At 36.6% G+C, this 15,255-nt stretch overlaps 1 protein-coding gene across 1 annotated transcript; it reads left to right on the top strand.

Annotated features, from left to right (window-relative positions):
• The first annotated feature begins 6,617 nt into the window (after positions 1 to 6,617).
• LOC122199881 (olfactory receptor 8D1) lies at positions 6,618 to 7,550 on the top strand. The gene has a single exon (XM_042905262.1). It carries the CDS (start codon positions 6,624 to 6,626, stop codon positions 7,548 to 7,550), a length of 927 nt encoding a protein of 308 aa, XP_042761196.1. The 5' UTR covers positions 6,618 to 6,623.
• Positions 7,551 to 15,255: the final 7,705 nt, after the last annotated feature.

Here is a 15,255-nt window from a genome sequence, read left to right as displayed (position 1 = left end):
CACATTGCCTCCTCTTCTAGTGCTTTCTCTTATAAGCATACATTTGATTGCATTTAGAGCCTGCCTGGATAATCCAGAATACTCCCCCTCTCTGAAGATCTTTAACTGAGTCACATCTGCAAAGTCCTTTTTGATATAAAAGGTAGTATTCACAAGCTTCAGGAATTAAGAGGTAAATATCCTTTGGGAGACATTTTTCAGCCTCCCGCAGAGCCCCTGGGAAACAAGGCCCTATGAGATTAGTTAAAAATTACATGTTCTAGGGTTCTGCATCGGGCTCCGTGCTGAGCTGGGAGCCTGCTTGGGATTCTCTCTCTCTACCCTCTCTCCCTGCCCCTCCCTCTCTCCACCCCTGCTCTCTCTCAAAATAAAAAACATAAACTTTAAGTATGTAAAAAAATTAAAAATGTTTAAACATAAAAAAATAAAATTGTATGTGCTATCTGGGATTCTAGGGGACTGGTTGAAGCAAGAGTGTGGAAAAAAAATGACTCAAACTCTACTAGTCATAAAACCACAAAATTTGAACTGTAAGTCTTTCGGGGTACATGTCTGAAAGCCTAGAAAAAGGTTATTCATTGAGAACCATTACTGGAGCCAGTCATGATGATCTCACTTCATCTCGCTCATGGAACCATTTGATTCCTTGGATTTTTTAAGAGTAGAGTCTCTTCTGGGGTGCCTGGGTGGGTCAGTACATTAAGTATCTGATGCTTGATTTTGGCTTAGGTCATGATCTCATCGTCATGAGACTGAGCCCTGCATCAGGCTCTGGGCTCCAGGCTACGCATGGAGCCTGCTTGAGGCTCTCTCTCTCTCTCTCTCTCTGTCTCTGTCTGTCTGTCTCTCTGTCTCTCAAAGAAAAAAAAAAAGTAGAGTCTCTTCCATTTTATTTGCCCCTCTTGATTTTAGTCTGATAGTTTCTAAGATAGCAGGAATAGGTCCTATCTGCCATACTTGGCCAGCAATCCACCTCCACCACTGCTTCCATACAGAATAATTTTGTCCAGGAAGATATCTGCATGGGTGAGAAGAGAGAAATTATATGAGTGGCAGAATATTAAGTATTCGTATGTTCTGGGTTATCTTTGAGGTTGGTTATAGAGTTTATTAGTTCCTTCTCATAGTGCTTCATAATTTACAAAACTAATTTTGTGTTGTATATTATTTCATTTTATGACTTCCCTATGAAGCATATAGGGTTATTTTACAGATGAGAAAATGAAACACAGATCATGGACCAGGACTGGAGATAGAGTCTCTTGAATGTCAACCCAGGGCTCTTTCTACCTTCTCATGATGAACAATTATTGGGATGAAAGTGGATGGGGGATGGGTTAAATAAATGATAGAGATAAAGGAGTGCACTTGTTACGATAAGCACCAGGTGCTGTGTGGAGGTATTGAATCACTATACTGTACACCTGAAACTAGTAATACACTGTATGTTAACCAGCTAGAATTTGAATAAAAGTGTTAAAAAAGAAAAGAAAATATTTTTAACATGATTTCTGAATAAAAGACTAGCTGGGTCGCAAAAAATAATGCCCTTCTGCTTTTGGTATAAGTCCTCCTTATTATAAAACTTACAGCATTAAGAAATTTGAGAAATAATTTACTTAAGTCCTGTTACCTCACTGATGAGAAACTGAGTCCCAGAGTCTCAACGATTTCCTCAGAGTAACATGGTTATTTTGGTCAAAAGAACATTATATGCGCCAATGCTCATAGCAACATTATTTACAATAGCCAAAAGGTAGAAAAGCAACCCAAGTTCCATTGGTGGATAAATGGCTAAACAAAATATGGTACATACATACAGTGGAAAATTATTCAGCCTTAAAAAAAATTCTGACAATGGCTACAACCTGGATGAATCTCGAAGACATTACGCTAAGTGAAATAAGCCAAACACAAAAAAAGAAACATTGTACGATTCCACTCATATGCAGTACCTAGAGTAATCAAATCCAAGGAGTCAAAAAGTAGAAAATCGGTTGCCAGGGGTGAGGGAGAGAGAGGATGGGGAATTATTGTTTAAGGAGTGCAGAGTCTCAGTTGAGGGAGATTAAAATGTTCTGGAGATAGATGGGGATGATGACTTCATTACAATGTGAATGTACTTAGTGCCATAAAACTAGACACTTAAAATGATTAAAATGGTAAATTTTATGTCATATATATGTTTACTACAATAAAAAAAGAAAAACAAAGGACAGTGTTTAGATTTAAGAAAAATTTTACATTTCATTATTTTTCTCCTTTTTTTTTTTAAACTGACTGATGAAATAGTATTGAAGAACCAGCACCTGAATGCAGACTTTTGGGAATCATTGATCTAATTTCTTTGTGTTTCTGAATCTCCACTGGTAACATGAAAATATAAAATAAGAAACTTCTTTCAGGAAATGTACTACTCTTGGGAAATATAGCAATGGGAAGGGGAAAGAGGATGATATTATTTTTGCAAAGCCTTATTAAATACTGAAAACACCAGTAATCTCTAGGCTCAATAGGTCTTTGGGGACCTATGAGTGCAGGGGAGTTAAGTATTTCTAATGATATGCTTATGCTTGATAAACCTCAAATAAAATTGCATGTCAGGTTACTCTCTTGCTTTTAAGACTAGGGAAACTAAGTATGATTTGCTGCAAGATCCAGAGAGTTAGTACTCCAGATGGATTTTAATGCTTTGCTTTTAGCCAACCAAATAATTCAATCATTGACATATAAACGTGCACATTAGGCAACAGAAGAGGCTTTGCTCTTTCTTGGCTATAGCAAGACTCTGGGTATAAGCAAACTAAACAATTCCTGAGAACTTCAGTCTCTGTTCAGTACCAGGTAAGTGTCCAGTTTCATTTATGGCAGTTGTACTCCCATCTAATAGAAGCCTGGTTGGTGACTGGCAACAACACTAACCATGTGCAATTCTTTGGCTTTACCAGGGGCACTTGCCCCACTATCCTTTCCACTCGGTTATGTCCTCCGTTCTCCTTTTCCATTGATGCTGCCTTGTCACTTCTTCATAAATTGGGTCAGAGCCTCCTGCAGCTGTGCTCATCCAGCTCTTGTGCAGAGAATGTCACTGGACTTTCCATATGACTCTGAAGCTTTTGCTTCCCTGAAGTGCTTCCTGTTTATGCATTTACTAGTTTTCCTCATCTTCTTGTACACCAGCCTACACAACAAGTCTCTAAGAGTTATAGATACAAGGGCAGACACAATTGCAGGTAGAATATTAATTACTGGACAGAATATTAAACATAAATCCCTACCTCTCATCTACTTGAAGGAATATTCTCAGGCCACTAGGAGATAGAGTAAGAGTCCTTTCATCTTGTTTAGTTAATGCATTGTTTCCTCCTGGCTTCAGAAGCACTTGCCAAAAGGATTTACACCCTTTGAGATAAAGAAACTTCTATGCCCCAGCTCCTCCCAAATGGCTCAACACTTCCACCCCCTTTTGAAATTTCCAAATATAGAGACAAAAGTTTGAAACCCTAACCACCCCAAATGCTTAAAATATTTTCACCATTCATACCAAGGTGAAGAATCTAGAATGAATAAGAAACATACATATTTTTCTGCATACAAAGGGTATATTTCTGTTTCTTCATATTGTATTCCTTTCTATAGTGAATTTATTTCTTTTTAACATTATATTTTAATTAGTGTTTTTAGATCATGAACCTTTAAATATTGTTATCACAATGTTTCTTTGAAGCAGATATTATCATTCTCGCTTCATAGGTTATAACACTGAGGTTTATGTTAAATGACTTGCCCCATGTTGCAAAGTGGTCTGCAGGGAAGTAAGCTTAGAAATAAGCCTCCTTTGATATCAAAGCTTTTCATTGGTTTTCTGAATTGGCTCTAAGTTCACTCTTGTTAAGCTCCTTTAACATTTTTGTTATCAAATAAATATAAGAAGTACTGAGTTCACAGAGTTGGATGGATTTCTTTCTTGTACAATTCAGAGCTTTTAATGAACAAGTGTTTACAGCAGACTTACAAGAGAGGCATATGGAAATACCTGGAAATGGAAACACGTCTGTTGGATTTTTTGTTTGTGTTTTTTTTTCCTTCACAGAGCATTATGAGCATTGTCTGGGAAATGCATAGCTGTAGGCTATGAACACACAGTGCTTCAGTGTGCCCATTTAAAGGTGCTATGGAAATGTTCTTTAAACAATTTTTAGTACATTCAACATTCTATTGGATAATAGGTTCTTTAAATGCCAAAAATATATACTTTTCCTTTCTGTATTTCCTCCAAGCCACAGTCAGCATTAGGTAAAATTCTGAGATCAAGAAGTTTGCACTGGATCTCTATTAGGCCTGTTTTAAACCGCTTCAGGGGGTGCACTGTCCCCATGTTGTTCACAAACCATGAACCCCCATCCCTGTCATGGCACATCATCAAGGTTTGTCCTTTCCTTGAAACATTTTGAAATCTGAACCATTCTACAACATCTCATAATTCCAAATTTCCTTGCAGTCTATCTCTTAGGGTTTCATAATGAGTTAGAAGGCAAAAGATGTTAATAATAGATTTAGTAATAGATGTTAATAATAGATTTAAGTAAAAGAAGAAGAGCTTAGTGGAAAAGAACATGGACTCTGGCACTAGATTCTCTAAATTTAAATCCTGATTTTACTCCTAAATTTTATGTGCCACAGTATCATCATCTGTAAAATAGGAATTAAAATAGTACCTACTATTTCAAGGGTTTTTGAAGACTTAAGTAAGATAATATATGTAAAGCACTTAGAAGGAATATTCAATCAATAAGGAAGAGGAATCATTATCATTTCTAGTCTCCTTTTCTATAGGTAGACCACCTCCTCTAGGTATTATAAATTCCTTAACAAAATTCAAACATGTGTCCTCAGTGGGTTTCAGTAGGAAGTCTATTTCATTCCCCTTGAAGAAGTGACAGCAAAGCATTTCAGGAGAGTCATCTTCTATCTGTCTTTGCTGTTCAGTGATGACTAATGAACATCAGCCTGGGCTCATTTCAAGAGATCCTCTTTGAAATTTCCCACCAACAATCCTTTGACCCCAAGCCTGGTCTCTTTCCCTACTCTTCCTATTGAATTATTCACATTCTTTGGTTCTCAGTTGATTTTGGATTGTTCTCACTTCAGCCAAGATTCTCTCTTTCTTTGACCCCCCCCAAAAAGGAATCTGTGGCTCTCACACTGGGGAGGGAAATCAATAGGGTAATATTTTGAACAGACTTTTTTTTAATGCAGAACAATTGCACTTAGTGCCTTCCACGTTCCAGGGACAATATTAGCATGGTAATATTTCTTACCTAAGTTCATGGATTTGTTTTTCAAACCATACAAAAAATGATATAATATGTGATGTTGGTGGTTTCTCCAAGAGGACTAAAATATATATGATTTCATGCATATAATCAAGCTCTGACCATCCCATACCTCATGTTCTTATCCACATCTGCACATTCTGAAGCCACCATTGGAGCTTAATTTTAATCTTCAAGGGTTCTCTAAATTTCACTTATAGAAACATTTTTTAATCAAGACTGAAAATCTAGAATCTATAAATTAAAAACACCAAATATATGTGGTTATTTAAAGATTTTAAAATGTATATAGCAATGATACCCACAAATAAAATTAATTCATAAACAATACATTTGAAAAGAATATCACAATTCAGAGGAGAGGTTAATTTCTCTAATAGACAAATTATGAAGAAAGTGATAATACGACAGGAAATTTATAGAATAAATTCAAATGGCCAGTATCCTATGATACATTCATTAGAAGACAGAAAAGGACAAGTTAATGCAATAATGACTTACCATGGAACACTCAACACACTGGCAAAAACAGATAATACATATTGCTAGTGGGGATGCAGGAAAAAGGGCATTCATGTATTGCTATCAAAAATGTGTATTATTATAGTTTTCTGGAAATCGATGTTGTACCATTTATACCAAGTAAAAATGTATAAAACTTCTTGACCCATAAATATCTCTCCTGGGAAATTATTCTATGGAAATAAAATACTAATATGTGTATGTGTGTGTACACAAACTTTAATGTGTACACTTTTAAATGACAATGTATTTGATGGTAGCAATTTTTTAATCCAGAAAAAAAGTTAACACATCAATAAGAAGATATAATATATAGCGGTATATCTACATCACTGAATATTACACCACTATTTATAATCATCAGTTGCCTTGGAAGAATATTCTAAAAGTTTTTTTCTGAATGAGAAGGGAAGACTCAAAGATAAATTGTGTGTAATAATATTATCCTGCATTCTAAACAAATGACAAAACGTGTGTGTGTGCGTGTGTGTAAAATTATACAAGCACGTAGCAAGTTAACTGGGGAGACGTTCATTAAAGGCTCTGTGAACGGAAGAGGGAAACAAAGGAAAAGGAAAAGTGTATACTAGTATAAAAATAGCACAGGGTGCTTTAGGGAGACAGGACCAACGATAATGAGAGCTAGATTCAGTCTGTGTTCCTGTTAACTTTCCTTTTGCAAGTCTGGTTTTGTTTAGACCGGAAGTAAAAATCCGCGTTAATGGATTTCTGATTTTCCATTTCCACAGACATCTCTGGAGAAGAATGGTTGCCGGAAATCATTCCACGGCAACTAAGTTTGTGTTAGTGGGTTTAACACAGCGGCCAGAGCTCCAGCTGCCTCTCTTCCTCCTGTTCCTGGGAATCTATATAGTGACAGTGGTGGGGAACTTGGGCTTGATTCTCCTGATTACAGTAAGCCCTTGGCTTCACACCCCCATGTACTACTTCCTCAGCAGCTTGTCCTTCATCGATCTCTGCTATTCCTCTGTCATTACGCCCAAAATGCTGGTGAACTTCTTAGGGAAGAAGAATATGATCCTTTATTCTGAATGCATGGCACAGCTGTTTTTCTTTGTAGTTTTTGTAGTGGCTGAGGGTTACCTCCTGACTGTGATGGCATATGATCGCTACGTTGCTATCTGTAGCCCCCTGCTTTACGGTGTGATCATGTCCTCTCCGGTTTGCTCACTGCTGGTGCTGGTTGCCTTCATCCTGGGCTTTCTCTCTGCCGTGGCCCATACAAGTGCCATGATGAAACTGTCTTTCTGCAGATCCCACATCATCAGCCATTACTTCTGTGATGTCCTTCCTCTCCTCAATCTCTCCTGCTCCAATATACACCTCAATGAGCAGCTGCTTTTTATCATTGCGGGACTTAACACCTTGGTGCCCACGCTAGCTGTCTTCATTTCCTACGTCTTCATCTTCCATAGCATCCTTCACATCCAATCCTCAGGGGGCCGGTCCAAAGCTTTTGGAACTTGCAGCTCTCATCTCGTGGCTGTGGGGATCTTCTTTGGGTCAATCACATTCATGTATTTCAAGCCCCCTTCCAGTAACTCCCTGGAACAGGAGAAGGTGTCCTCAGTGTTTTACACCACAGTGATCCCCATGCTGAACCCTTTAATATACAGTCTGAGAAACAAGGATGTAAAGAAAGCATTGAGGAAGGTTTTGGTGAGGAAATGAGTCTTGCTTTTGGAGATTTATAGATGGGAGAAATGAAGGTTCTAGTGAAGCATGTTATTTTTGTTCATTTTGCCCTGCTATTCTGTTATAATATGTATCCTATCTGGATTGTTAAAATACTTCCCCATCTGTAATTTATTCCATTTTCTCAATGAAATAAAAAGGCATTTAGTAAAATGGGTATTAGTGTTCTTATTTTTGGACAAGAAAACTGAAGTTTAGATAGTTTTATTTTTTCTCACTTACTGTGGTAGAAGAGGAATAGAATTCATATTTTCTCCAGTGCTATTCTTTTATTCCTAACATCCTGTGTTTGCTTACCGAATACCTGCTGTGTAGAAGGTGGTAACTTGTCCCCTGATAAGAATGCTAAGAGGTATGTAACTCCATCCCAGATATCCATTATTCTTTTTGGTTTTTTCTTTCAAGTTTTTATTTAAATTCTAGTTAGTTAACTTATAGGGCAATATTGGTTTCAGGAGTAGAATTTAGGGATCTCCATTAATTCTTTGTTTAAAATTTTTTTAATGTTTATTTATTTTTGAGAGACAGAGAAAGAGAGAGAGACAGAGCATGACTGGGGGAGGGGCAGAGAGAGAGAGAGAGACACAGAATCCGAAGCAGGCTCCAGGCTCTGAGCTGTCACCACAAAGCCTGACACGGGGCTTGAACTCCCAGACTGTGAGATCATGACCTGAGCTGAAGTCAGAAGCTTAACTGAGTGAGCCACCCAGGTGCCCCATGGATCTCCATTAATTCTTGAGGGAATGAGGCAAATACACAAGAAAAAGAAGAAAGAAAGAAGAAGAAAGAAAGAAAGAAAGAAAGAAAGAAAGAAAGAAAGAAAGAAGAAAGAAAGAAAAGGAAGGAAGAAAGAAAGAAAGAAAGAAAGAAAGAAAGAAAGAAAGAAAGAAAGAGTTTCAGAGCGAGAATGGCAAAATGCCTTTGCTCTTTTTTTTTTTTTATTCAGCATACTCAAAATCTCTTCATTTCTGTTCCATTTCTTTGTTGACTCTCTCTCTCCCTTTTTCTCTCCCCCCCCCCCCCACTGTCTTTCTGTCTCTCTCTCATGACACAATGGTTCTGTACTAAGAGACCTCTGAGCAGACATTTTCAGGACTGTGTAGGGTTTACACTACTCATTACAATAATTTTGTGAAACCTGTCTCACAGGGAGGATATAACCCCCACATTTGTTTCAGTTGAGATTGCTCTCAGTGAATTCCTGAACTGAGGCCGTGGTCGATGTTTCCAAGCTTGTGCTCTTACTGTATGAATAAGTACCACACACTCTAGACAATGTTTTCCCGGGTTTTCCCACATCTTGAGTCTCATGTACCATTTCTTCTGTGTTTGTTTGTTTGTTTGTTGTTGTGGAGGGAGGTTGAAATGACATATGCCTCTGATGTTTTGCATCCCTCAGCTGTTTACCTCTACTTCCAAAGAATGTTCTGTGGAATTTCTAGAGTTTTAACCTTCATCTCACATTGCTTCTTTTCACCCATTATTATATATTAAACCAGCAGTTGAAATGAGGTGGCCTTCTCCAATTACTTTTTTCTTTTTTTGCCTTTGCCAGTATGGTTTTTATTTTTTATTTTTTTAATATGAAATTTACTGTCAAATTGGTTTCCATACAACACCCAGTGCTCATCCCAACAGGTGCCCTCCTCAATGCCCATCACCCACTTCTCTAGATTTTGTCTTGGGAAATTATTCCACTCAAGAAATATGAAATCAGTAGGTCTGGATCTGCCAAAATCCCACTGTTCTAACAAAGTTTATCTATCTTTAGCTCCATCCTTTTTGATAATCCCACCAAGAACACATCTTCCCACTGGTTTCTTTCACGAGGTCCTAGGCTTTTGTCATGGCCTTGACCACCTGCCCCTTAACGTGGCTTTTCTTCTCTATGTCTTGCTCCATATATTTCTTTCATATGTTTTCTCATGGTCCACGTAATATCTGTATCTTCTCACGCCTTCCATTCCCTGAAGATCTTTCTGTATTTAAGACGAACGTGTGCTATTTACTGTTTTTCAGTGACTTTAATATTGCAATGAGTAATTTCCTGGATCAAAGCTCCTGGCTTTCAAATTATTTTCCACCACATATTTATAGTGTCTTCCATTCCCTTCCCCACCCCACCCCCCCTCTCTCTCTCCCTCCCTCCCTGTCTCTTATTCTAGTTTAATTAACTTATTTTACTTTATTTTTCTTCCTTTTTTAATACTACTCCTGTTATGTAGGAGCAGCCTTTAGAAATCACTGATTTCCTGAACAGACTTGATTCCTAGAAATAGAATGTTTCAGGGGCACCTGGGTGGCTCAATTAGCTAAGCATCCAACTTTAGCTCAGGTCATGATCTTGCAGTTTGCGAGTTTGAGCCCCACATCAGGCTCTCTGCTATCAGTGCAGAACCTGCTTTGGATCTTCTGTCTCCCTCTCTCTGCCTCTCCTCTGCCTCGCACATGTGCTCTCTCTCTCTCAAAAATAAATAAACATTAAAAAATTTTTTTGAATGTTTCAAGTGCAGATCTTTAGGCTACCTTCTTAGTCTTTAGGTTTGCAATAATTTCATTGAGCTGTTTTTCTTTCTCAATAAAAGATGGCATATTCTTTTTATGGTAAGTGCCCCCCCCATTTTTATTGGTTCATTAATGAAATCTACCACCCATTTAAAGGGAAGCTCCTCATTAGACGATGGGAAACTAAAGCCCTGGTCAGAGCTTATGTATTTAAGAAACTTAGGGACAAGTTGAGCCCACTCAGTGGAAACTAACTCTTGAGCCTGTGCATTAGCCACAGAATTCGAGGTCAGGCTCTCCACAGTTCCATGTCTGGGTCACAAAGGCAGGTTAAGGCAACATAAAAGAGTGAAAAAATTGAAAGCAGCCTAACAACCCTGTCATATAAGTCTTGGAACTTAGTATTTCTTGAAGTCATGGCTGAAAAATAGAATGAAAACAATAACAATTGTCTCACCCCCCGCTGTTGTCTAACAAAAGTTTGTATGAAAAGGTTCTCTTTTCCCTATAATGAAATCATTATGTGTTTGGGAGAAGCCCCTTCTTTTACGTACTGTATGCCCAAATTTAAACTGCAGCAATATTTGCTCACACAATTATGAGACTGGCTCAATTTACGAACCTATGTTTTCTGAGGACCATAGGACACATGGCTTTATGGAGGCTCACTTAGCTCAGTTTTCGAGGGACGTTACCTCTACTGAGACATTTGCCTTTGCTTAAGGCTCAGAACTAGCAGTGTGGCCTCTGGAGAAGTGAATGTACACCTGCATAAAATTATTCATTCACCTTTGAACAAATCTGCTGTGTATTGCATCTATGAAGGTTAGAATTCTACCTTGTGCAACTTTAGGCCCAGCCATTTTCTGGGATCTTATTAGTTAAAAGTTATGCATAAACTATAAACTATAAAAATATTGCAAAATAAGTGTGAATTCATGCCACTGAGTCAAAGTTCCTCTCTTTATCAAAACCCCAAAATTCCTAGGTACACTTTCTCTCCTAAATCTACTTCTCTTAACTTCCTCATAGCTCTGGTTCAATATACAAGGTACAGTAGTTTGAGAAAGTAAAATACAGACCCCTTGTTCTGCACTAATAGAAAGGGTAAATAAACAATCTATTGAGTGAAGACCAAAATATATTTATTAAATCTTTATTATTGGGTAATGGTTTACTTTGGGGCAAACAGACCTTTTAAAACTAAGCTCTAGAATTAGGCAAGCAGGCAAACTTACTACTGTAATCACAGAGAATTTTGGATTTCTTCAGGTCTCTACCTAAAGGTAGGATTGCATGGGAAAGAGTAGCCAATTATATTTTCTTTCTGAAAGTATGCTAACTTTCAGAAAGCAAGTGAAAAAAAAAAAGGAATAGTTTGTCCTTTGAAACTCACCACTCAGATAAGTCATTCCACGTCCCCAGGAGGAGTGAATTAAGGGGTAGGAAGTGGGTCTGGAGGGTTAGGGTAATAGATGTTCCTCCCCCTGGATGGGAACATCAGGAATGGGGGAGGGGTGTCTCATTCCTCTTTCATGGACTCCTAGAATTTAGAAAAACAGATTCCTGTCAATTCAGGAAAAAGAAAAAGGCAAGTCTATGCTGAGTAACAATAGAATCAAGAAAGACAGAAGATTCAAAATTAAGTTATGACAAATTCTAAATAAGTCTTGTGGAAAATGACAGAAGACCTTTTTTATGCTTAAAAACCTTTATTTGTAAAATTCATTAGGATGATTCTTACTCCAGAAGGAAAAGTCAGAGCCAATGGAAAAGAGCAAAAGAATTTTAGCTGGCCAAAATAAGAATATATAAACTCTCATTATAAATTCATATAAAAAAGATTAGTACCCCATAGAAAAGTAGCCAAAAATTGTTCAGTGAACAAATATAAAAAATAATATAAATGCAAATGAGCACATTAAACTTGTCCAAATCTATTAGAAATAAAAATTCAAATATGCATACTTAAATATCCATATTAATTTCTGTAAGGTGGTTTGATAGTATATATTAAATATATTAAGCTATAAATTCTTGTGAGCTTTTACCAAGTTATTGAATTTTTAGTCATGTATGCTTAAAAAATAAAAGTGATATTGACAAAAATAGAGCTACAATTGTATTTATTGCAGTGCTATTGAAATTGAAAAAAATGGATTGAATTAATTAACCCTCAGAGATATCGACTTAAATAAAATATGGTATAAATATAACAATAGGAAAAAAAAGCAGGGGCACCTGGGTGATTCAGTCGGTTGGGCATCCAACTTCGGCTCAGGTCATGAACTCAGGGATTGTGAGTTTGAGCCCTGCATCAGGCTCTGTGCTGACAGCTCAGAGCCTGGAGCCTGCTTCAGATCCTGTGTCTCCTCTCTGTTGCCCCCCGCTTGCACTCTGTCTTTCTCTCTCTCTCTCTCTCTCTCAAAAATAAATAAAGATTAAAAAAATTTTTTCAAAGAAAAAAAGCAGGAATAGAACATTACTTTGTGATAGGGAATATATCCAATGTGTATTGAAATTTAAAAAGACATGCATGAAGAAATAAATAAATAAATAAATAAATAAAAATAAAAAGATGTGCATGGCAAATGGCATGCACATACATGAATCACTAGGATAAAAAAATCCCCAATGCATTAAGATTCTTTCTTTTTCCAGCTACAATAATCATAGAGCATGCAAATTAATAAGGATAATGTTATAGGTATGGTTTAAAGTTCTTTTTGTGCGTGAAGAGGTATTGTTGAGGGCAGAGGTATTGAAGTAGTCTTATTTATTACCAGAAACATTTGGAAGACATTTTTCCACTGCATCTCGTGAATTTTTATATATGTGTATACACAAAATGCTTAAGAATACAGCTCTTTGAATTTTTAATTATGTTTATACCCCTTTAGTGACTATCCAGATAAAGATATAAATAGAACATTAGCTTCACACTCAAAGGCTTTCTCATGCTTCTTCCCAGTCAGTGCCCACTTCCTACCAAGAGGTAACACTAGTACAATTAAATAGTTTTCCTTTATTTTGAACTTTGTATGAATGGAAACATACAGTATATACTCATCTGTGTCTAGCTTATATTACTCAAGAATTTTTCTATACGACTTAGTCATGTTGTAGCATGTTCGTATAGTCTCCCTTGTATAAATAATAAGCACATTTATTTATCCATTCTCCTGTTTAATGGATATTTGGAAATGTGTTCAGTTTGGAGCCATTATGATTGATGCTTCTATTAATATACTTTCATTTGTCTTTTGGTTGATATATATAATCGTTTCTTTGGGGTATATACCCACTCCTGGGTATATGTCTATTGGGTTTATATAGTAGTTTACTTAGCTTTAGAAAATATTTACCCTTAGAAAATAATGTCAAACTATTTTCCAAGGTGGTTGGTAATGCCATACAGCCACCAGCCATGTATGAGAGCTCCAGCTACCCAAGATCCTTATCAGCACATAGTATTGTGAGTCTTTTCAACTTTGACTATTTGGCTATACCTTTTTCATTGCAAAGTATTTTGTCCAGAACTTTGGGGTAGCTGAGGTAATGATGTATTTTCTTGTCTGTAAAATACGTATGAAGATCTACCACAGGCAAAACTGACCTATGGTAAGAGAAATAAGAACAGTAGCAATTTGGTGGTTGTAATTCAACAGAAAATAATAATACTTGCTTAAATTTAAATCTCTCCATATGTCCTCCTAAAAGCTATATAGCTCAACTAGAAGAACAGGTAAAACGACATAAACACTACACCTTCAGCATAGCTAGATAATAGATAACACTACCAACTTCAAATTACCTAGATTCTAGCAAAGATATTGGTCCATGAAAACTAAAATGTCCATCTTAAATACAAAAAAATACTGAAAAAGTAGACCTGGTAAACCAGAACATTGACTATAGGGAAGAAATCTAACAGGTGCACACAGTATTCAAGGATGTGATCTTAGAGAGGCAACACTTCCAGAAGAGAAGAGGATTAGACAAAAGAAGAGAAAGCTTTTGGAGTCTGGAAGGAAAGGGGAAAAGAAAAGCAAGCAGAGAAAGGTAAAGTCCTGAAATAAAATAAATATTAAAGAAAGCTTAAAGAAGGACACTCAATCTCTTTTCCTTTGCCTCTCTTGCAGAAAATAGAAACTACGTGTCTCTACACCTACAGAAGAGAGCATGGATGAACTAAGATTACAGGAAATTATCTCAAAGAGTAAATCTTGTCCATAAAATACATATGAAGATCTATCATAGGCCAAACTCACCTAAGGTAAGAGAAATAAGAACAGTAACAATTTGGTGGGTGTAATTCAACAGAAAAGAAACACCAAAGGCACATAAAAAGAAGAAATTATTAGAGGGCAGAAAAACCATGATTTGAACATCAAAAGCCTATTGATTTTAGAAAAAAAAATTTAAAAATATAAATCTATGACTGAATTAATCAAGATGAAAGAGAATAAATATGTGAAATAAGAAATGAGAAACAATAATAAACCCTAAAAACAGAAGCAATGAAAGCAAACCATGAGAAAAAATTTTGAGATTATGCAAATAAACTTCAAAACTTAGTTAAAAGGGCTAGTTTTCTAGAAAAACACAGTTTACCAAAATTGTATTATGAGCAATGGTGATAGAGATCAATTTCCATTAACAATTAAAGTTATCAATAAACTACTTCAGAGAAAAACACCAGACCCAGATTGTTTCAAAGGATAATTCTAGAAAAACTTCAAAAGTAAATAGTCCCAATGCTTTAAAAAATTTGGAGAATACAAATAAGGAAAATTTCCAAACTTTTTTATGAAGAAAGTAACACATGATACCTAAAACTAATAAGAACAAAAAAAAAATATTATGAAGAAATAACATTTAAGAATATCAAAGCAAAACTACTAAACTATATTTCTCTTTTGTGAGAGCAAAAGAGAGAGAGAGTGCATGCTGATGCGTGCAGGTGAGGGGCAGAGAGAGATGGGGAGAGACTCTTAAACTGGCTCCACACAGAGCATGGAGCCCAACGTGGGGCTTGATCCCATGACCATGAAATCACCACCTGAGCTGAAATCAAGAGTCGGATGCTTAACAGACTAAGCCACCCAGGAGTCCCCTAAATATTATATTTCTAAACAGAATCCAGCACAATTAAGAAGATAATGTGCCCAGACCA

This window comes from Panthera leo, chromosome D1, assembly GCF_018350215.1.
Source record: "Panthera leo isolate Ple1 chromosome D1, P.leo_Ple1_pat1.1, whole genome shotgun sequence".
NCBI classification, from domain to species: Eukaryota; Metazoa; Chordata; class Mammalia; order Carnivora; family Felidae; genus Panthera; species Panthera leo.
Note: the sequence above shows the minus strand (reverse complement) of the source record. Positions and strands in the feature narration are given on the sequence as shown.

Coding starts and splice junctions, on each gene's coding strand:
- LOC122199881 (XM_042905262.1), top strand. CDS start 6,624: ATGGTTGCCGGAAATCATTCCACGGCAACTAAGTTTGTGTTAGTGGGT.